Source organism: Syngnathoides biaculeatus, chromosome 7 (assembly GCF_019802595.1).
Source record: "Syngnathoides biaculeatus isolate LvHL_M chromosome 7, ASM1980259v1, whole genome shotgun sequence".
In the NCBI taxonomy this organism is placed as follows: Eukaryota; Metazoa; Chordata; class Actinopteri; order Syngnathiformes; family Syngnathidae; genus Syngnathoides; species Syngnathoides biaculeatus.
In genome coordinates, this window is record NC_084646.1 from 31,109,484 (window position 1) to 31,133,957 (window position 24,474).

Sequence of the window (24,474 nt, forward strand, 5' to 3'; positions counted from 1 at the left end):
GAATTTTACAACATAAAATTTGTGACATTTTTAATTCAAATCCTGGTGGCACGTATTTACTTCCATAAAAAAGACACACTTCGTGAGTTTTTGCAAAACTGAAAACTTACCAAACAATAATGCAGTCTGCTAAGTTACCTACATTCATGCATTTGTGTTTTTATGATGGTATTGTATTTTGATATTGCAGCACAACATCCTCTGTTGCACACTGGCAGTTCAAGGTCCGACCCTGTACTGATCAACTTACACAAGTCTTTTCCAACATATTTTTTCCTTTGGTCCATTCTTACGCATTCAGATTTCCGCTTAACTTAATGGACTGCTGTTTATTTGGTGCTTGGATTTATTAAACCCTGCAATACATATAATATACCGCAACACTCTTTCCTTTGAGCGGGCCTCTCACCATTTGTAGTGTGCAGCAGTGTCACCATGAGGCAATGAACTCTCAATTCCAGCAATAGATCCTGGATCACCTGCAACAGATCATTTGGTATCTCCAAGGCAGACAATGCTTCAAAACAACCTCTGAAAGAGAACCATCAGAACACAGAGGTCATTAAATTATACAGCAGCACATTAAAGATTCTTCAATATATGGTACACAGGCATCAAATAGTAAATTTTATATAAAGTCCATTCACCTGACAGTGTGAATGATTTGAGTGAGCCAGGTCCCATTAAGTTCTGTCTTGTTCTCCCACCCTCCATAAAGACTTCGCTCACCTTGTAGCAGTGTAATGGGAAGAAGGGCCCCACGAACAAATTTAACCAACCGATTGGTCAATTCCTCAATCATTTTCTACACAAACAATACAGACAGTTAGGTGAACCAATACTCCATAGTGAGTTGAAACATTGTCAGTAAGGCATTTCTTTCACTGTTCCATTCCATACTTTAAAATCATTCTGTCGTTGTCGGGCATTCTTCTTAAATTTTTCTACTTGTCCAGATTTCTCTCCAGTCTGCAGCAGAGACGAGAGACGAAAATTCTGCTGTCTGATACCTGCCGATCTTCACTCTCGTTGTAATGATTTTTGTGGTAATTACCTCGCTAAAAAGATTCCCATTAACATAAGAAATCCAAAGCTTCCAGAAGTTCGGTAGCTGGCCAATCACCAAGTCTGAAAGCTCTTCCACAAATTGCACCTGCTGAGGGGTTTCAAAGTGCCAGTCTATAAGGGATAAACAGTACTTTAGATTGCTTTATAAACCAATCAACCAAAACCATGCATGTTGCTTATATTGTGCTCGTGCACCTACGTCATAAAATCACATGACTTTAGTTTACCTCGTCATATTGCCGGTCGAACAAAGCATTGTTCAATGCTAAATCCATTGAGACGAAACAAAAATATGTCTTATAGGACAAAGAGTTAGACATTTAGAAGGTGATAAACGAAATTACATGGAAAAATTAGAGACACTTGGCATAAAGGACCCATATTTAATGCCGAAGTCGACGTTTTCGCTGATAAGAAATTGGACTGTTAATTCGCTTCTGCTTGTCTTGGGACAAATGGATGTACAAATGTATCTGGTGAGTAAGTCGTCGAGATTTACAATTAAAGTTAAAGTTTGAAAGCGTATAAAAGTCTGGACACATACAAAAACGTTGTTGCTGGATCTGTTCTCAATCAGGAATAAATCCAACATAGTAACGGGTAGACGTGTCGTGAACGCGGAAGCATATTATATATAGCATATTCGGCCACATGTTAACCTTTGCTGGAATCCATTGATCTTTTTCGCTAGTATTCAATACAAATACCAATATTTAAATAAATGACCCAAGGTTTTACACAAACTCTTATGATGATGATTGAAAAAAAAAAAAAAAAAAAAGAAAAAGGACGGAGTCGTCTCCACGGAACGTATACAGAAGCGATTGTGGCCACACATTAACTTCAGTAAACCTCTCTGCTGCGACAGACTGTTTATTTTCTTTCTTTTGTTTTTTTTTAAATACGCATTGTACTCATATGACCCAACTTGGCATAATAAATCATTCTTGGTAATTTGAGATTGAGAAGAATAGTTCCTACCTGAAATGAAGCGATTATTACACAGGCCTGTGTGTTTTGGTTGCGCACCATCCATCATGTTTAATTGCCAAGATCCATCAATATTTTCTGGTCTTTTCAGCTCGTATTCCAAAGAATGATCTCTTTGAATGTCTGTCTCATCTGTTATGACAACCAACAGCACAACAGGTCTCGGACAATTTGAAAAATCTCTAGTTCAACGTCTCCCGCAGTGCAGAGCAACTAGGTTTGACCAGCAATATGACGGTGTGCAAACTGTGGCGTCACATGCACGAAGCTATAAATGTCAGGCATTTAATGAGTTCCTGAAACCGAACTTAAGGTGTAAAGTTTTCCCAAATTTAAAATAAATAAATACATAATAATAATAAAAATAACTCATAAAATTGTTCCTGCTCCAATTTTTTTTTTTTAATAAGTCACAAAAGCTTTGGCTTTATGTGGAAAACTTAGCTATTGTAGAATTTACTGTTTAATTCTCTCTTGTGATCAAATGGAATGGATCAATTACATCTGTGACAATTCATCAGCGTGTTCCTATGTATGAGCTTGATCTTGTTTGCTCATTGCTAAGTTTAAGGTAAAACTTGAAGATACATGTCAGTTGTTTTTAAAATTATTTTCAAACATTTTGTACACCTTGAAAGTAATTTGATGTTTACACACAAATTGTACGACATTGTTGTACATAAGATGAAGAAATGTATCCATGTAATGTGTAGGTAAAATGCTGGCTGATTGTGGTCCTCACTGCTAGGTCTTGTCATTTGCAGGCTCCTTCCTCTCTTCAAAGACGATGTCTGGGTGAGCCTGCCGAGGGCAGATGGACCAGTATCCCCCTCCAGATTCAGAGGTCCAACAGAGACTGAGACATACAGCAAAATGAGGAGAGGGGGCAGTAGAGGACAAATTAACTCAAAGAACAGATACTTCAAATATTAAATAATCCAATCAGGCATTTTTACAATTCCGCATTCCTCAATCATCTCAAAAGGTTTTTTCAATAAACAGATCGGATTCAGTCATCTTTTGCTTACTTTATTTTTGTTATGATCCAACTCTTGTGAAAACAAGTTGGTAGGTTTTGTGATAGCTGGGGTACAGTAGGTTTACACCACTGCATTTCATTTAATCCTTGTTGCATGTTAGGAGAAATACCCCAGATGGCAACAGGGAGCTAGCTGTGTTGGGTTGATAAATCATTTAAGCCCACATCAACTTCATAACTTGGTGTTAAAATGCCACAACAAACACCTATAGAATAATGAATTAAATCTTGACTTGATTCAGGCTTCATTCATAAAACTACATTACTACTAAAGAGTGATTGACTGACAAAAGCATCTAAATCTGATGAATGAGAAATCCCCTAGGAACATTGCAAATGTATAGGGCTGAGCACGCAATTTTGTCAATAAAACATCTACATAACTACTATTAAGCCTGTATCGCGCATATCCCACACATTACATATATGTACAACTTTGTCTTCACTCTGTTTTTCTCTCAGAGGGATGAGAGCTGTTGTTTTTCCAGGTGTTGGCTGAGAAGTGTCGACAAGTGTCTGTGTGCGAGCAAGAGTGAATGCAAAACGGAGAGAGCGAGGGAGGGAGGGAGGGAGGGAGGAAGAGGAGTGTGAATGTGCATGCCTTTCTTTCCAAAAAAATATATCTAGAGTTTGATCAGTTTCATATTAATTCTTAGAGAGCCATCTTTCTTTAGGAAGAAGGAAACATGTCTATTTCAGAGATGGCAGAATCCTGTAATATCGTTTTTTTGTGTGACAGCATTGCATTTGAACACATTTAAGTTCCAATGTAGTTATCGAAGCACACAATCTAAAAGGTGCTAATTCACACCCTTATAAAGTAGTACTGATTGAGCCTAATCACAACCTCATGTCTACTTGTCAAATTTCTGAACACCAGGGTCCCTCTAATTATTAGCTAACAAACGTATTTTCCAATGAAATAATTTTCCTGCAAATTGTATTGACATTGGCAGAAGAAGCGCTGTTTAGGAAATAGGAGAACTGGAGTCTATAATTGAATCAGCCACAGTCAGATTGGGAGCATTGAGGTTCAACTATATGGAAGCAAGTTGAACTGCTATAGTCCTGAGACTTAACATTTGGTTACTGTAGACTCACCATCAGAGCAATGATTTCTGATTTAATGGTACTAAAATAAAAATAATAACAATGGTAATAAATATTTTCATTGTAGACTGGAACATTTGATATACAGTAAAGCAAGGAGAACGACGACACTAAAGTGAAGAGGTGCCTGTTGGTAATGGTAAAGAGGATACCCTCATGAGAGATAACAGTGGATATACAGGGAGGAAGTGTGACACTGAAGCATGCAGTGGATGTGGTTGCCCAATGCTGATTGTCTGAAGGTTGAATGGGTGAAGGGATATTTCAAGAGGCATGGATTTGGGCAAGAGGTGAGCTGTAAAGATGACAGCTGGTGAATAGCTACCAGGTGGCTGAGTATGTGTTGCCGAGAAAAGGAGGGGAAAGATAGATGGGGGGCAGAAAATCTAAGAAAAAAGATGCAATTAATCCCTAAAGGACAATGATAGTTGTTTAAAAATGTTAGACATCATTTGGAAATCTGTCCAATCAAGCCTCAGTAGACCTGTGATTTGATGATCTGAAGTGTTTTAATGGAATAGAAAACTCCAGCAGTGCCAAATAAAACATAGATGCTTTGTTTATGTAGTGATTTTGGAGTGTAGTAACCTATAATTAATTTGTGGTCACATCATTCAACAGAACTCAATTTCATAGAATAAACAATTATTTTAAGTTTCCTGCAAAATTTCAAATAAGGTACAACAGGTACATATTATTTTTGTAAAATGTGATTAGGTAGTACTCACAGTTGTTTGCAGGAGTTCATATTTGTAGATGAATCAATTACCACCAAATAAAAATGCCAGACAATAAAACATATTTTAAGCCAAGACTACTTCAACTATTATATCTACAGAAGGACAGTATTCATGTTTGAGTGAAAAAAGGTAGTGCCAGTGTGAGGTGGGGGGTCGAGTCATGTGACTTTGACTCAAGTCTCTGATCTTATGACTTGCTTGAATAAAGTGTATGAAAGACTCGACTTGACAAATTACACTGTCAATATAGTGTGCTTTTGCCTTTGAATGAAGTTTGTTTTTTTGTGTTATGCATGCCACAAATAGGCTTATGTCCCCACGTTGCCCACCCACCAACGAAGGCTGAGGCTGTTGCGTTGAGGAAGGATCACCGAGGAAAAAGTCATGAATGAATACATTTGGATTCACAGAATATCTTTAGGAGGAAATTCGGAAAAGTCAAAACCAACACGCTTTGCCACTCAAAGATAAAAGACAACTTCGATGACGTACACCGGGGGGCCTAGACTTTATTACCTCAAGATCTACTTTTCAAGCAACCAGCCTCTCGCGAGCTACCGGGGGTTGGTGGGTTGATAGTAATGACAATGATGATGCTCTCAAACCGTTTTAATGTTAATGTTATGCCTCCTATATTTAAAATACAGAATTAACTTTTTGTGCACTGTATTGTCTGTGCTTTCATCCTGGATCAGGCTGTGCCAAGGTGAAATTTTAAAATTACACACCATCTCATCCTGTACTTTCTACATTGGCTTCAGACCAGACCTTTCTCACTCGGAAAAGAGAAAATCTCATCCAGTTTAACCACTTTTTCTTCAATTATTCACATACTCCGACAGTCATTGCATTTTAAAACAACAGCATTTCTTCTTTAACTTTGTCCATTAATATCGTAAGTAAACATAAGCCGCATGTCTAGCTCATCTTTGCTCTATGTGTTGCTAAATAAAGCAGCGGTGATGAACGCTGTCATTATAAAACACATTGATGGGCTGCGTAAGTACTGTAACATTTGTAATTATGAGAAAACGTCTTTAAGAGCAGGGCGAGGGGGGTGTAAGGTGAAGTAGAAAACAGTGTGGCGGAGCAGCGGTCGTTGTTAGAGAAAGTTCCATGTGCTGCCTAAAGAAACCAGTGGCTTCCTCTTTTCATTTTTTACAGTACGTATGTGAATTGTGCCATTGGATGTAACAACCAGTCATCCCTCACTCATTGAATCTGTCATGACGCTGCCGGTCCTAGCCTAGCTGGCTCGAATCGGTTTTTGCTTCAGATTTCGGTAAGCGCAAGTGGACGTACTTGCACGGCTACTGTGTTCATAGATTCTGGGTCAGACGCGAACCTACAAAACCTGTGTAGTCGACTTGTTGGACGCAGAGACATTCCAGACACAACGACGCCGCAAACCTTATGCGGCTAACGGGAAATTCTTGTGCCAAGTGACAAATCGTATGCAATCCCTGAATATGACTTTTCCGGACACACATACCGAACGCACAAGTTTTCATGTTTTTGACTCCCGAAACAGTGACGTAATTCTGGGCAGCCCCTGGCTCAAGAGACACAATCCACACATCGATTGGACCACTGGCCAAATCAAAGCATGGGGTGCAGAGTTTGGTGCGGTGTGTTTCGGGGCTCCAAAAGAGGGGAATCCGCAGGTCGCGCCGGTAGAGCTGCGGGAGCCACAACCAGAATCGAACCTGTCACCAGTTCCGTTTTGCTACTGGGACTTAAAAGAAATCTTTTCTGGAGCAAAGGCCAAGTCCCTTCTGCCTCACCGGCCTTATGACTGCGCCATCGAGTTATTGTCCGGCACCTCACCCCCACGTGGGAGGCTTTTTTCGTTATCAGGCCCGGAGCACCAAGCCATGAGGATATATGTGGAAGAGTCGCTGGCAGCGGGTCTCATTAGACAGTTGTCTTTGCTCGCAGGTGCCGGCTTCTTCTTTGTCAACAAAAAGGATGCCACCTTATGTCTCTGTATGGACTACTGGGGATTGGACGCCATCACCGTCAAAAATGGATACCCTCTTCCCCTGATCACGACGGCGTTTGAGTTGTTGGAAGGGGCCTGGATTTTCAGCAAACTGGATCTACGAAATGCGTACCACCTGGTGCTCAGCAGGGAAGGAGATGAGTGGGACAGCCTTCAACCCACCGACGGGTTGCAATGAATATCTGGTGATGCCGTTTGGTCTTACACACAGCGCTGCTGTGTTGCAAAATTTCATTAATAATCTACTGCGCCCAAAATGCTGAACAAACAGGTGTTCGTCTACCACGACGATATTTTGATTTTTTTACCCAGACGAGGCTTCCCATGTCAAGCATGTTCGAGACATGTTACAGCAACTGCTGCGGCACGACCTTTACGTCAAGGTGGAGAAGTGCGAGTTTCATCGGCCTTCGGTCATGTTCCTGGGCTTCATTTTAGCAGAAGGAGAGATGCCCATGGATCCCAGCAAGGTCGACTCCGTCCTCCAGTGGCCTACTCCTTCCAACCGCAGGGAGGTTCAGAGGTTCATCGGTTTTGCCAACTTTTACTGTAATTTTATTCGGAACTTCAGTTCCATAGTCGCGCCGTTGTACGCACTCACCTCACGTCACAACCCATTTCAGTGGGACGCAGCCTGCCAGGCGGCCTTCAGCAGGCTCAGATCAAGCTTTACGTCAGCTCCTGTCCTCATCCTGCCTTATCCGGAGAGACAATTTGTCATAGAGATGGACGCGTCGGACTCGGGGTTGGGGCAGTGCTCTCCCTGAGGAGCGCGAGGGATGGGAGACTACACCCTTGCCTCTTGTTGTGTAAAAGGGTGACTCCGGCGGAGCGGAACTATGATGTTGGGGACCGTGAACTGCTCGCAAGAGTGGAGGCATTTGGCTGGAAGGGTCCTAAGTGCCGTTCCTGGTGCTAACTGATCACAAAAACCATGAATATCGCAGGACTGCCAGGTGGCTGAATGCCTGTCAGGCCAGCTGGGCTCTAGTCTTCATTGGGTTTCGGTTTACATTGTCGTTTCGTCCAGGTTCAAAGAACGGCAAGCCCGATGTGTTATCCCGAATCCACGAGGGTGAACGAATCGAGGCCAAGCACGCTCCAATCGTCCCTGAGTCTTGCTTTGTTTCGGGCTTCACATTGAAGCTCGAGACGCAGGTCAGGGACGCTCTGAAAGACCCTCCCAGGCTGGCTGGATGTCCCGTCAATCGACTGTTCGTTGTACCCTCACTGAGGAGGAGTGTCATAGACTTGGCTCACACTAATAGGAATGTTCGCCATCCCGGCATGGCTAAGACCCGTTCGGTGATAGAACAGCGGTTTTGGTGACTGAACCTTGGGAGGGACGAACAGGAGTATGTCAATGCGTGTCCTGTGTGCATGGCCAACAAGACCCACCACCTGCGACCTATGGGTGAGATACGCCCCCTGTCTGTTCCCTCACGCCCATGGTCCCACATCTCTCTGGACTTTGTGACGGGCCTGTCATGCTCTCAGGGTAACACGTCCGTCCTCACGGTGCTTGATCAATTTTCAAAGATGGTCCATTTTATGTCACTACCGAAAAACCCCTCTGCCAAACGTACTGCCGAACTCCTGCTTGATAGGGTCGTCCACTATCACAGATTACCGACTGACGCGGTTTCGGATAAAGGGCCCCAATACATATCGCGTTTCTGGAAGGGGATCTGCTCCCTTATCACGGCAAAGGCAAGTTTAATTTCGGGCCAACACTCGGAGTCCAATGGTCAGACAGAGAGGATCAACAAGGATATGAAGACCGGTTTACGCTGCTTGGCTTCACGCGACCACAACAACTGGAGCAAGCATCTCGGTTGGGTGGAATACGCCTCTAATTCACTGCTGTCCGTATCAACAGGTATGGCTCCCTTCCACGTTGACAACAACCTGATGTGGCCAACTGGAGCTGTGGCCATAAGGCGATCAATACCTGTCCTGGGAGCAATCCCTGAACCGGATGGTGGATACTAATGGTGAGAAATTCCGTCAAGCTGAAGGAGTCGTGTCAAACCTTTTTGCCCCGCGGGACTGCTGAGGCAGCTGATGGGTACCGGCTGGCCAAGCAGAATGGAGGTTAGGTGGTTGCTGAGGCAAAAATGTAGGCATGGGAGGAGTTTGGGGAAGCCATGGAAAAAGATTTTCAGATGAGTTTGAGGAAATTCTGTGCCACTGTGACTTCCATATTGGATAGGTTGTGGCCTAGGCTAACAACGCCCGCCCCCGGCACTGTGAATTTGCAAGGCGTAGGTAGAAATTCAGGTAATGTAGGTCGAAGACAAAAAAAGAGATGGAAAGCGACTTAGTCGGCAGAAGGAGAAGGGGCATGCACAGTCCCTACAACTGTGTGTTGGACTTTGAATGTTGGAACTATGACAGGAAAAGGAGTTAGTTGACATGATGATGAGGAGAAAGGTTGATGTATTTTGCATCCAAGCGAGCAAGTGGAAAGGCAGTAAGACTAGAAGCTTGAGAGCAGGGTTTAAATTCTTTTACCATGGAGTAGATGGGAAGAGAAATGGAGTGGGGTTATTTTAAAGGAAGAGCAGGCTAAGAATGTCTTGGAGGTGAAAAGAGTATCCAGATCCACTGATGGGAGTGAAATTTGAAATTGAGGGTATTGTGTATAATGTGATTAGCGGCTATGCCCCACAAGTAGGATGTGACCTTGAGTTGAAAGAGAAATTTTGGAAGTAATTAGATGAAGTTGTCCTGAGCATCCCAAAGAGAGAGAGAGTTGTGGTTGGTGCCGATTTCAATGGACATGTTGGCGAAGGAAACAGGGGTGATGAAGAAGTGATGGGTAATTACGGTATTCAGCAAAAAAACTTTGAGGGTCAGATGGTGGTGGTCTTCGCAAAAAGGATGGAATTGGCAATGGTGAACACTTATTTCCAGAAGAGACAGGAACATAAAGTGACCAACAAGAGCGGAGGTAGGAGCACGCAGATGGATTATATTTTGTGCAGACGACCTGAAGTAGGTTACTGATTGTAAGGTTGTGGTGGGAGTGTAGCCCGAAAGCATAGAATGGTGGTGTATAGGATGACACTGGTAGTGGGTAGAAGATTAAAAAGACAAAGATGGAGCAGAGAATCAGGTGGTGGAAGTTGAGGAAGGAAGAATGCCGTGCGGCCTTTTAGAAAGTGGTGAGACAGGCTCGAGATGGATGGGAAGAGCTCCCGGAAGACTGGAATACTACTGCCAAAGTACTCAGAGAGGCGGGCAGGAGAGTACTTGGGGTGTCTTCTGGTAGGAAAGGGGAGAAGGAGACTTGGTGGTGGAACCCCAAAATACAAGAAGTTATCCAAGGAAAGAGATTAGCGAAGAAGAAGTGGGACATGGAGAGGACGGAGGAGAGGCGGAATAAATACATTGAGATGCAACGTAGAGCAAAAGTAGAGGTGGCGAAGGCTAAACAAGAGGCATATGACGACATGTACACCAGGTTGGATTCGAAAGAGGGAGAAAAGGACCTCTACAGGTTGTCCAGACAGAGGAAGAGAGATGGGAAGGATGTACAGCAAGTAAAGGTGATTAAGGATAGCGATAGAAATATGTTGACTGGTGCCAGTAGTGTGCTAAGTAGATGGAAAGACTACTTTAAGAAGTTAATGAATGAAGAGAATGGAAGAGAAGGTAGAGTCGAAGAGGCAAGCGTGAATGACGAGGAAGTGGCAATGATTAGTAAGGGGGAAGTTAGAAAAGCACTAAACAATGAAAAATGGAAAGACAGTTGGTCCTGATGACATACAGGAGACGGAGGAGGTATGGAAGCAATTTGGAGAGGTGGCTGTGGAGTTTTTGACCAACTTATTCAATAGAATACTAGCAGGAAAGAAGATGCCAGGAGAATAGCGGAAAAGTGTGCTAGCCCCCATTTTTAAGAACAAAGCCGATCTTCAGAGCTGTGGAAACTATAGAGGTATAAAGATGATGAGCCACACAATGAAGTTATGGGAAACAATAGTGGCGGCTAGACTCAGGACAGAAGTCGTGGAAAAGTACAGAGAAGGTCACAAGGAGCTACATTGTGTCTTTGTAGACCTGGAGAAATCATATGACAGAGTACCAAGAGAGGAACTGTGGTACTGCATGCGCAAGTCTGGTGTGGCGGAGAAATATGTTAAAATAGTACAAGACATGTATGAGGGCAGCAGAACACCAGTGAGGTGTGCCGTTGGTGTGTCAGAAGAATTTAAGGTGGAGGTGGGACTGCATTAGGGATCTGCACTGAGCCCCTTCCTGTTTGCGGTAGTTATGCATAGGCTGACAGTTGAGGTTAGATTGGAATCCCCTTGGACTATGATGTTCCCTGATGATATTGTGATCTGCAGTGAAAGCAGGGAACAGGCGGAGGAACAGTTAGAAAGATGGAGGTATGCACTGGAAAGGAGAGGAATGAAGATTATCCAAAGTAAAACAGAATACATGTGCGTGAATGAGAAGAGCAGAGGAGGAAGAGTGAAGCTCCAGGGAGAAGAGAGAGCGAAGGTGGATGACTTCAAATACTTTGGGACAACAATAAAGAGCAATCGGGAGTGTGGTAAAAAAGTGAAGAAACGGGTCCAAGCGGGGTGAAACAGTTGGCGGAAGGTGTCTGGTATTCTATGTGACAGAAGAGTCGCTGGGATGAAGGACAAAGTTTATAAAACAGTGGTGAGGCCAGCCATGATGTAGGGACTAGAGATGGTGGCACTGAAGAAACAACAGGAAGCAGAACTTGAGGTAGCTGAAATGAAGATGCTTAGGTTCTTGCTTGGAGTGAACAGGTTGGATAGGATTAGAAACGAGCTCATTAGAGGGACAGCCAAAGTTGGATGTTTTGGAGGCAAGGTTAGAGAGAGCAGACTTAGATGGTTTGGACATGTTCAGAGACGAGAGCGTGAGTATATTGGTAGAAGGGTGCTGAGCATGGAGCTGCCAGGTAAAAGAGTGAGAGGAAGACCAAAGAAAAGGTTGATGGATGTTGTGAGGGAGGACATGAGGACAGTGGGTGTTAAAGAAGATGCACCAGATAGGCTTAGATGGAAAAAGATGACATGATCTGGCGACCCCTAAAGGGACAAGCCGAAAGGAAAAGAAGAAGTTTTATTCACAAACGCAATAATTATAAATAAATGACTAGATAAATGGGCGGCATGGTAGTTAAGCTGTTAATGCGTTGGCCTCAGTCCTGTGAGACCTGGCTGTGTGGAGTTTGCATCTTCTCCCCGTGCCTGCGTGGGTTTCCTCTGGGCACTCCAGTTACCTCCCACATTCCAAAAACACGCAACATTAATTGGACACTCTAAATTGCCCGTAGGTGTGATTTTGAGTGTGGCTGTTTGTCTCTATGTACCCTGCAATTGGCTGGCAGCCAGTTCAGGGTGTACCCCGCCTCCTGCTCATGGACAGCTGGGATAGGCTCCAGCGCTCCCCACGACCCTCGTGAGGATAAGATGGATGGATGACTAGATAGATGGATAGATAGATAGATAGATAGATAGATAGATAGATAGATAGATAGATAGATAGATAGATAGATAGATAGATAGATAGATAGATAGATAGATAGATAGATAGATAGATAGATAGATAGATAGATAGATAGATAGATAGATAGATAAAAAGATAAATAAAAGTTGCGGGTGATATTTAGGTCATTGTGAAAGGACCGTCACTGCACAGTAGCAAAAGTAGTGGAAGTGTTTTTTTTTTTGGTCTCGTCAATGCTTGTGACTTTTCCAAAGCAGCTTCACCCCCCCAGGAAAAAGTTATCGGACCTATATGATTCATGTAAATGGCCTGCTTAGAGTCCAAAAGCGAATTTCACCAAAAGGGGGGTGGAGTAGTGGCCATTCTAAAAAGATTACCCTAAAACAACAGCAGTGACTCATCCAGGAGGTCACAAAGGAACTCAGGACAACTTCTGAAGAACTGCAGGCCTCACTTGCCTCAGTTATGGTCAGTCTTCAGAACACAATAAGAATGAATAGACTGGGCAAAAATGGCATTCATGGCAGAGTTACAAGGCGAAGACCACTGTTGAACAAAAAGAACAAACGCTTCTCTTACTTTTGCAAAAACAACCAACAAAAAAAAAAAAAGAACATTTGTATCTTGTTTCATCTGGGGTTTATTTTGTAAAGTATTTCAGAAAAAGAACATCATACCAGATCATACATGGTTATGGTAGTGTGATGGTCTACTTTGCTCCTTCAGGACCTGGCTAACTGGGTGCGTTTGATGGAACCATGAATTCTGCCCTTTCACAGAAAATCCTTCAAGAGAATGTTCAGCCCTCATTTAGTAACCTCAAGCTGCAGCAGCAGCAGCAGCAGGATAACAATCCAAAACACACCAACAAGTCAATTTGTGAATGGCCAAAAAAAAAAAAAAGAAGAATCTTTTGGGTTGGCGCAGTCAAAGTCCAGACTTGAATCCAATTGAAATACAGTGGCATGACCTTAAGAAGGCTGCTCATGCTCGAAAACCCTTCTCCTTTGCAGTATTCAGAAAAATGTGCAAGGAAGTACCAAAATATACCCACAGCCATCTGTAAGATTCATTAGCAGTTATAGAAAAATCTTAATTCCAGCTGTTACTGCCAAGGAGGGCCCAACCAGTTATTAGGTTTATGGGAACATACTTTTCCACACAGCGGCAGGAAACTGAATATTTTTCTCCCTTAATAGATGAAATCCTAATTTTAAAACAACATTTTAATTTAACTTGTGTGATACAGTATTTGTCTAATATTTACATTTGTTTATCGTAATGTAGGGAAACTGCAAAACTCCAAACTGAAAGTAGACAGTCTTGTTGCTTGAGTGTGAAGGAAGCATTGAAGGATGTGACATGTCTAGCAGATGCCATGATATATAGACTAATCAGACCCATGCTGTTGTTTTAATATTTAAATTAGGGAACATGAGCAATCCAATCAGTGGAAACTCTTTTATATGTCCCATATTAATGACAAGTTTGTTTCAAATCTCACGTGGACTAGAACATCCAATTTGGGGCATTTCCAACCAAAATTATCATGCAAAACATATAAAAGGACAACATTAAAAGGAAAAACTGTGATTAAAGTGTACCTTTAGACATTTTTGGTTTCCGTTTTTATTTTATGTGCATGGGTTTGTTACCTCTCTGACCACTGATAAACTCATCTCTGCAGTCTTGCATCAGCTCCAGTATCCATTTGTGCTGAGCGTAAATACACTGCCATGCTGGGTCACCTGGAGCATGAAGGTCAGACAGGTATCTTCACAAAGAAACAGAAACATGCAAATGCTTTAAGATTGATAAGGAGTTAATATCGCTCAATTTCTCTAGTCACATATTGCTTTCTGTGGGATTAGTGTTAAACACATTCTCTTCTCCAGATGTCGTATTTTTGAAAATTTACTGGAATTATGTGAGGATAAGTGGCTCGGAAAATGGATTAATGAATGGTAAATTTAGGTACGCCACAAATCAACAGCGTACAGAATGATTTGCTCTCTATGGGTTTACATAAGCAATTGAAAGCAGGTGTGTATTGTTTGGTATTCTGGAAATTTCAACATGACTCCAAATGAAACAGCAAGTAATATATCAGTTCCTGACCAACAATATGAAGGTTATGGAGTAGCCAGACCAATCCCCAAATTTAATCCAATATTGAATTTATTGGGTGACATGAATGCTTTTTCTGCAGTAGAAGAAAAACATTTCAACCTATTTTTAGAATCTTAAAATCACAAAAAAAAAAGAAAAAAAATAGTTTGTATATAAATCCTGCCTCAAATTCATACTCATCATATCAATTGGGTTTTCATCCAAAGCAGAAGATTATGCATTTAAAGATACAGAAGGGCATAACTTGCCAATTCATCAAAGATTTTCCTTGAAATTTATTACCCATTCATCATCAAACCTTACTGGTTGTTCAGCATTTAACGTTACTCATCAAATTATGGCTTCTGTCATGAGTCATTCTCTGGGATGTGGCATGCCTTCTTCTACTGTAATCTTATGAATGATACATTTTATTTGTATTTTACTGCTGCAAATAAGTATTTCAAAACTTGTGAAGATTAATGTTAATATTTGGAACAGTAGTTTGAGATTACTGAGGTTAATCATGTAAAGCACATTGAGTTACCTCGTGTATGAAATGCGCTATACAAATAAATTTGCTTTGCTTTGCCTAAACAATTTAAGTAGTTTTCACCAGGTTTACCACACTGCAGCAGGGATTTTGGCCCATTCCTCGACACAGATCTTCTCTAGATCACCCAGGTTTCTGGGGTGTCGCTGAGAAACCCGGAGTTTGTTAGTGAGCCTGGTTGCGTGACTAGGATCATTGTTATCTTGGAAGACCTAGCCATGACCCATCTTCAATCTTCTAACTGAGGGAGGCAATACAATGCCCCGATCATCCTCTCTTTAATACATTGCACTCATCCTGTCCCATGTGCAGAAAAACAACCCCCAAAGCATGATGCTTCCTCCCCCATGCTTCACAGGCGTTTTGGATTTAAGACCAAAAAATTCTGTTTTGGTCTCATCTAACCACATAATTTTCCCCATGACCCTTCTGGATCATCCAAATGGTCATGTGCGAAATTAAGTGTCCTGATTTAAGCAGGGGAACCTTCCATCCCATGTATGATTTTAAACCATGATGTTTTAGCGCAGGGCTGGCAAACCGGTCAGCGATCGAGAGCCATATTTTTTACTGTTGCGGAAAAGAGGCACATCATACACATGGACATCATTCCCTCCTCACACATACTGTTGCTCACCCAGATTCAGTGTAATTGTTAAACACCAACATGATGAGAAAAATCAACTCCGACAGAGGACCAAGAACACAAGCCAGTATTTTTTTAAAATTAAAACTGTGTGCACTCTCTCATACAGATAACACCAGTTCAACAAAGTTTTGTATATCACAACTCTCATCTAATGCAACATTAAAATAATTACCATTCGAGGATTGAGTGCAACTGTGAGTCAGTAGCCATGCTAATGTCTGATATTCTCTGTTCAACAGTGTTGCGGGACAGTTGAAGATCTGATATCATTTCTTTCAGATTTTTGTTTTCAGGACACAAGATTTCAGTAACCACTTTGAGGCATTTTTTAAAAAATAAATTCTTCATTGTATGGCTTTATGGTTGTTCTAATGCTCCAAGCCAGTTGACAAGATGGAAGCGTTAGTCTCTGGATGCTTCATTATAAATATTTTTAAAACTGCCTCTACTTTTCTGTGTGATTTTTCAAAGTGACTAACTTGTGACAAGGAAGTTTAGTCCCTTTTGGAAATTTTAGGTTGATGGGAGCATGGCGTGAGCTGAAGTAAAGATTTGAAGGTGTGAAATGCAATAGATGTCTGACACGAAAGGCAGAGTGGCTGGTCGTTGCACTCAACAAAATGAATGAGCTCTCCCGCTCTGGGAAAAATGTCCTGTGTTCATCCCCATATTTTTGTTTAAGTGTGCATTCCCCCCTTTCATTTTAAGAGCAAACTAGAAAAATTATGTTCTACAAAGATCACGATCCGACTGGGAAACTTCAAGCTATTTTCATTCAATGCGCATGCCAGTTTTGCAAAAATATAGTGTTAGAGTGTGGTCAGGAGACGTCTTCTCCGAGGCCGAAGTTGCCCCTCCTTGGGGTTAATGCACTTCTCTTGTTGTACAGCTGAGTTGAGTGGCGGAAACAAAGCTACTCCTTCCACAAGCTTCTGACAGTATACTGCTGGAATCCTGGCGCATTCCTCCTAACAGAACTGATGTAACTGAGTCAGGTTTGTCGGTTTCCTTAGTCTCACACGCCTTTTCAGATCTGCCCAACAATTTTCAATGGGATTCAGATCAGGGCTTTGTAATTGCCACTCCAAGATATGGACTTCATTATTCTCAAGCCACTTTTGAAACATTTTGGCAGTATGCTTTGGGTCATTGTCCATTTGGAAGACCACTTGGAAGACTCATTTGCGCCCAAGTTTTAGCTTCAGGGCTGAAGACTTGAGACGATGTCTTTATATTCAAGGAAATGTATAAAAGTTAATCAACAAGGCGATGTATTTGCAATACTGCTTAATGGGTGAAAGTCTGTGGACGAAAAGTTGCAGTGTGAGAATGTGGCAAGAAAGTGATTACAGCAGATAGCGTGCTAGAATGGAATGTTCTCGACGGGTGGTGGTGACCACAATCAGCAGGTGTGGGGCGACGCGACGCTTGACCTAGACCTAGAAGGAGATGGGAGCAACAAAACATCAACAACCGCAGGCGGGAGGAGTCGGCCCACCATCCTGCGGACCAAGAAAGACCAATGAGAGAGCGCTAAGGATAACTGCAGGAGACACATAAGCAATAGTGAATGAGTAGATTCTACTTTTAAATTGTCCTGGGCAACTCGGATGTGGAGTACGTCGGCTGGAGGGAACAGAGACGTACAGGGTTGTATTGAGAGGGACCCGAGACCCAGGTGTTTGTTGAAGGAATAAATCCACTCGTGTGTGAAAACGCCGGCTTCCTGGTCCTTTCTTTGCAGAATGAGCGCGCAAATTGTTGGATGAGTGGTGGTCGGGTAAGGTCACAATTTGGAGTCAGATGATTAACGGACTTTTGTATTGATCTAAAAATAATATCCAACAATTCTTGGTGACCCCGACGTGATGCAAGAAAGGTAAAGAAGTCTGGGACTTCGCAAAAACCAGAGTCTGGGAATCGAGGTCTGGGACCCACGTCCACACCAGGTGACGACCTAATAAGAAAGCCCCGAATCCGACCTTCCTTCCTCGAGTGGCCACATTGAAAAGGTAAGCAGAATACCTGTTATGAAAATGTCTAAATTCTGCATATTGCAGTGTGTAAATTGTAAGAGGAAGGATTATCGGAGGGGGCAATATTGTAAAAGTGTGGACGTTAGTAGGGTATAAAATTGGGGATTTACCTACTAGAATAGTTTGGAACTATTCGTGGTTAAGATACGGTGTAAAATCTGGCATTTACGTATCAGTGTGGAAGCGGTGTGAGTGGAATACCAAACTGTTTTGTGTGAAAAGTTCCAGGGACGCGCGCGGGTGGATTGTGAAATGGTGAGTGAAACTAAGTGTGACAGTGGTCTCGGGTGTGAGAAGCCATATGAAGGGAACGATGTGTGGTCGGAGATAAACTGCCATTATCCGAAAGTGGAGACTCAGTTAATGAGTGGAATTGAAGGAAAGAAAATTAAGAAGGAAAGGGAGCGTAGCCAGAAGGTGTTTTTGAAGTTAAAGAAAGATGAGCTGTTTCAAGGAGCGCCCGGAACGTGGGATATGTCAAAGTTGGCGAGGGAGATACAGAAAAAGGAAAGTAGAATGTTGGCGAATATTCGAGGCTTGAAGGAAGATAAAGCTCAAGCAAGTTGGAGACAGCGTGTTAAGTTGGAGAAGGAAGTGAAAGAGTTGGAGAAAGATAGACGTGGCATACACCAGTTGGCAACGATTGCAACTGCGTTGGCAGCGATAAGTATGGAGGAGTGTGAGGAAGTTGTGAAGAAAGTGCCTGAGTCGGTTGAGAAACTGGATGAGAGAAGAAAGACGATAGAAGGGGAAAGAGGAATCTATCCCCTGTTGCCAGAGAGCGGACAGGCTCAGCAATATGTGTTTGAGCCACTGTCGTACCCGACGGCACCAGTGATGGCCCCAGTGGTCACATTGGGTGGCCGCATGGTACTGGACGTAGAGGATGACGGGTCAAGAATGACCCCAGGCATGGTTCAGTTGATTGAACAGGCGGTGAATAAGGAGAGAAACAGAATGCAGGGAGAGCAGCATAGTCAAGTGATATCGCCCACAAGGACACCAGAGGCGGCGATGGCAGAAAGGAGGGGCACCCCAGCTGAGGGGAGCAAAGGCGCCCCAGAGCAGATGAAAAAAGAGGCATCATAGAAGTTGTTTGAAGGATATAGAGTGCAACGGGAAGAAAGAGGAATGTTGGATGAAGTGATGACGGGGATGACAAATTATGAGCAGGCAACGCTGGGCGATTTAAAACGCAGGGAGGTTGCACCTGAGAGTGAGGAAGAAGAAGGTGCGGTAAAGCGAGAACAGCGGCACATGCTCAAGGCGCTGAGTGAAGGGGAACGACAAAAGGAAATGGATGATGAGTCACCGGGGGCAGGGCGAGGTTATAATACTCGCAGTAAGGGCAAGATGATGGCACAGCAGGAACAGGGCCAAATTATGGCACCCCTAGTTGCAACACGAGCGGGTCGCGCTATGAGCCCCTGGTGCTTCGGGATGTGGCTGCGTTGGTGGAGAAAATGCCACCCCTGCATAAAGGGGCACGAGCCTGGATTACTAAATTTTTGGCGGCAATGTCAGGACAGGGAGTAGCATTGGGGGATTTTAGACAAGCTATCTTGGGATCATGTTCCCTAATTCAATTACAGAATATTGAGGTGGCATCCGGCACCCGCCATTTGGGAAGTAGCAGAGGTGTCAGATGTCATGTTTAGAGAATTGAGGGCAGTCTTTCCATCTCAAGTGGATGTGGCTCCTACAATATTTAATTACGGAAAGGATGTGACTCCGGAGCAACATTATGCTCAAGCGATGGAGCTGTGGATTGACACCACAGGCAAACATCCAGCCAGCTGTCAGGAGGCCGAGATGATGTTTAGGACGGCGATGTTGAATGGGCTCCTAAATGAGGTGCAGACAATTTTGAGGACAGATCCAGATATTCTGGTCTGCCCGGAGCCCCGGTTTAAAAGGCATTTGATACATCACTGCCGGATTTATGCGGAAAAACCAAACAAAGACCAGAAGGAGACTGATGCTCTGGCGACGAGTTTGGCTAAATTACAGCTTGCAAAGTTGCATGGTGAAGCAAAGCAGGAGAAGGCAAAACAAAAGCAAATGTATCAGACTCCAGTGGGGGCTGGACGGGGGCGAGGACAAGGATTCCGTGGTGGATACAGTGGGCGTGGTCTTGGTACCTTCCCAGGTCGAGGACGGAATGGATTTGCCCCGGGGACCTGTTTCAATTGTGGCTCCCCGGATCTTTGGGCTCAGGACTGTTATGGCAACCCACCACCGCCGGGGCCAGAGCAAAGAAATCAGCAAGCGGGGACACAGAACCAGGGAGGGCCACAACAGCCCCGCCCTTGGCCGCAGACAAACCCACAGGGTCAGTATTACCAGGCTGACCCATGGTACGGCCCGGACGCATAGGGGGGCCTGGGAAGCTCGGGAAGCACTGGCCAGGCAGAGCCAATGCTTCACTTGACAGTGGCGGGTACTCCAATCCAGATGTTGGTGGACCCGGGAGCAACACACTCTTCGATTAACATGCCACTGCCAAGCACAGCGTTGTCGAAACGAGTTACAACGTTGTTCGGCTTCTCGGGACGTCCTCAGACTCTGCCTTTCACCCGGCCTTTGAAAACAGAAATCACAAATACTGGACAGAAATTGTATCATTCCAGTGTCCAAGCAATGGATACTCCCATTAATTTGATGGGTCGAGACATGTTAACAGCACTGAGAGCCCAAATTCTTTGTGGCAAACAGGGACTCATAGTGACATTTCCTGAAGGACAGGTCTTGGAATGCACCCAACCAGTGACGACAAGAGGCCAGTGGTTGATGGCCCCACTCTCCACAGTACCAGAGACTGCACGAATATACAGGGCTCGGCTGAGTCCAGAGACCCCATTCGGAGGAGGTGTCTACTCTACGTATCTACTGTGGAAACCATGGATCCAGGCTTTGGCACCGTACCACCCCCCCAGCGGACCCATTGCATTGCACTCTATATTACGATAGGGATTCGGATGAAGTATATAGAGATGCGTTTGAAGAAATCGAGGGAGTTGATTGGACACTACAGTCACCAAGCATCTTTGTAGGCCCAGAGGGAGTGGCAGCGAATGTGCAGTTGTCACCAGAGCAAGAACAATGGTTCAAAATGGGTGAGGAAGGTCTGCCCCATGTAACACTGACAGTGTCACCAGGCCATGAGCTCTGTCAACTGGGGCCGATGGTGAAAAGATTAACACAACAGCATGATTGGATGATAACGGAAATTCCAGACGTGTGGCACTCTGCCTCAGCTAACAGTTTTAGGATTATGGCAAAAATGGTGGACGAGGCCGACCTCGAGTTGGTTTTTCTGGACCGCCATCATGGGCGGGAGCAGACTGATCATGAGTCCGCACAGGCTATGTTGGATCAAATGCCGCAGGCCCTGTGGTCGCAGGGTCCATTTGATGTTGGTTTGTGTCATACAGTTCAGCCGATCCACTTGGAGGTTGAGTTTTCCATTCCGGTCCGCCGTCCTTAATATCGATGGCCTCAGGAAGCAGATAAAGGTATGGAAAACACAGTGGCCGGATTGTGGGATGCGGGGGTGTTGGAAACATCAGCCTCCTCGTGGAACACACCCCTACGGCCAGTGCAAAAGGTGGATGGGGTGACGTGGAGGATGGCCCATGATTTGAGGCCTGTCAATGACATCACCGTAATTCCTGTTCTGCCAGTTCCCGATCCCCACCGCATCCTATCATCCTTGGACTCACAAAAACAGCGGTACACAGTGGTTGACTTGGCAAATGCGTATTTCTGCTTACCACTGGCAGAATCAATACGACACGTGTTCGCATTTACCTATAAGGGAGTGAAATTGCAGTACAAAGACTTCCACAAGGGTTCAAAAACTCACCGTGAATTTTCAATCAGGTCCTGAAGGACTTGCTGTCCTCATGTGAGCTGCCCCAAGGCTCAGTGCTCCTGCAGTATGTGGATGATCTCCTCATTGCAGCTGAGACATATCAACAGTGCATTGAACCCACACGACCAGTGCTGGTCAAGCTCGCTGACCTGGGCTTTAAGGTGTCGAGGAAAAAGTTGCAGTGTTGTCGTAGGTCTGTGGTTTTCTTGGGACGCGTAATCACACCAGCCGGTTTTGCCATGTCCCCAGATCACCGCAGTTCCATATTGCGGCACCCCCGTCTGGAAACGGTGCAGGACATGCTGTCATTTTTTAGACTGTGTGGCTATAGCAGAGCCTACATCCCATGTTATGTGGACAAAAAAGCAGGCCTGCGGGCTCTGGTTAAACAACAGGGGGTCCGGAATTTGAAAGCCACCCTGCAGTGGACCCCGGAGGATGATGCATTGTTTGTACAATTAATTCAGGAATTGGCATTTGCAGCAGCCCTGGCCACACCAGATTACAGCAAGGTCTTCCATCTAGATGGAGCCATCAGCGATAAAACAGTGGACGCAGCACTGTATCAACGACATGGGCCACATTGGGCAGTGTTGATGTATTGTAGTGTGCCACTAGACGGGATTGAACAGAAGCAGGCAGACTGCGTCAGGTACGCTGCGGGCCTGGCCAAAGTTTTGGAGAAAACGGCACACGTGGTTATGGGATATCCAGTCCAGGTATTGACGGACCACGCGGTATCGGCATTTGTGGCATCGCCAGCTTTTACGTTGACACCCATACGCCAAACACGGATGATGAAGACTTTGACGGCACCGAATGTGACATACGTGCATGACGGTGTGAACATGGCCAACCACCTCCTGGAGGGAGCACATGAGTGTGCTCGGAAGGTACAGAGGGATCAAAAGGTCCGTGAGGACCTGTATGCGGAACCATTGGATGGTGGACGGGTTATGTTCACGGGTGGGTGCTGTTGGCGTGCAAAGGATGGCACACTCCATGCGGCAGCAGCAGTGGTGGAGTGGAAATGATCATTTTTCCTACCGGTAACGGTTTAGAAGTTGACAATAAAACCCTCCGCTCAGGCGGCTCTGGTGCTGGCTTTGGAGCAATGCCCAGGACAGCAATTGACTGTGTATACAGATTCGGCATATGCAGCCTCAGCGGCCCTGATTGATCTGAAAGGGTGGCTGCATAATGGCTGGTTGACAGCGAGGGGCAAAGAAATTGCCCATAAGGCTCTCATGGAGCGGTTGTATGAACCAATTAAGGGTCCTCACGAATTGGCCATTGTAAAAGTCCAGGGACATTCGAAGGCCAACACCATGGTGGTGAAAGGTAATGAGAGGGCGGATGCCCTTGCAAAAGAAGTGGCGGGCTCTGTTGGTGGTCCGCCAAACTGTTCACAAAATTACTGGGTTCGCCACGTTCGAACTGTTAACGGGTCGCCTAATGCCAGGTCCTAGCTCCACTTTGGTTCCGCCGGCTGACTTGCCGACTCCGGATTTAACACATGCTGCGTACTGGAAGTATCTTCATGCACTTGTTTCCAGTGTGTCTGCACAGGTCACGGAAAAGGCGGCTGTCAACACTTCGTCAACACCACGGGATCCCGACATTACTCCATACGTCTACCTCCGAGTGCTGTCCCGGAAGTGGACTGAGCCTCGCTGGAAGGGACCGTTTAGGGTTCTGGCTAGAACCTCACACGCCATCCAATTGGAGACCAAGGGTCATAAGTGGTATCATTACTCGAAGTTGAGACCGGCACCTGACTTTGTACCTGACAATGGTGAGCGTGAAAGTTGACTGCCCAGACGGGCAGGTCAAGAGAGGGAAGGTAAAGATGATCAGAATTGAGTGTAAATCAAAGATGTCAACAATGTCAACAATGTTTGTGTCTGAAAAACAATTAGGACGCGAATGTCCGAGTTCTTTAACGATTACGATTTTATTGCTTTGCCTCGCATCAATATGCTTTGTGTGGACCATGCTGGCGCTCGAATTTGTTATAGAGGATGAAAGAAGTGAAGGAGTGACTGTGGACAGCAATGGAACGGTGTGGTATGAGGCACGGCAATGGGCGACTCACCACGGCATTGGATAGACTTCGGACACTGAGTAAGAAAATGAAAGAACACTCAGGAGTGGATACCAATTGGTACACTGAGTATGGCTGAGTATACGTTATCTGACGAGAGCAGTGATTACTCACCTTTATGGAGTCAAGGCACATATTTTACTATTGAAAAATTTAACGGCACACTTATAAATGAAAATATCACAAAAAGTGGATACATTAATTATTGTACGTACTTCCTGCCATCTGATAGAAGACTATTCATTTGTTCTGTCTGCCACCATGCCTCACTTGGATAAATAAATGAATAAAGATACATTATTTTTTGTAAATATAATTTTTGGAGCAATTAAGTGCACAGTTGTATCCAGTAAATGAACAGGTGATTTAAGTAGACACACAGCCCAATCTTGTGATCGGCTCGGTGATCGTTTATCTTTTTTTTTTTTAAACTCACTGATTGGTTGTCTCAAAGAATACTGATTGTGTAAAGCAGGGGTGTCCAATGAGCTGGTTGATCACCAAGATACAATTGGTCTATCATGTGACCGCGTGACGAAAAAAATAAGAAGACGTCAGCCTATCATCCTTCCTGTCACTCTTAGTTCATGCACATGAGCAAACCACAGGGATAAATGGGAACTCCAGCTGCGATAAGTATGTCAGAATTAACGACTCAGTCAGTAAGTTACCTCCAATTTTCATCTCTCTGTGTTATCTCTTAA

General features: G+C 44.2%; 1 protein-coding gene across 2 annotated transcripts in view; it reads right to left on the reverse strand.

Annotated features, from left to right (window-relative positions):
• The window catches only part of exoc2 (exocyst complex component 2), a 138,633-nt gene that overhangs the window by 33,637 nt on the left and 80,522 nt on the right, over positions 1-24,474 (reverse strand). The window contains exons 11-17 of one of the 2 annotated variants that reach the window (XM_061825767.1): positions 14,101-14,219; positions 2,801-2,914; positions 2,050-2,190; positions 1,055-1,179; positions 901-969; positions 648-805; positions 410-531 (exon numbers count right to left, since the gene is read on the reverse strand). In XM_061825767.1, coding sequence (XP_061681751.1) covers positions 410-531; positions 648-805; positions 901-969; positions 1,055-1,179; positions 2,050-2,190; positions 2,801-2,914; positions 14,101-14,219 — 848 coding nt within the window. The remainder of the gene's footprint in view (positions 1-409; positions 532-647; positions 806-900; positions 970-1,054; positions 1,180-2,049; positions 2,191-2,800; positions 2,915-14,100; positions 14,220-24,474) is intronic. The other variant, XM_061825769.1, reaches the window with a different exon arrangement.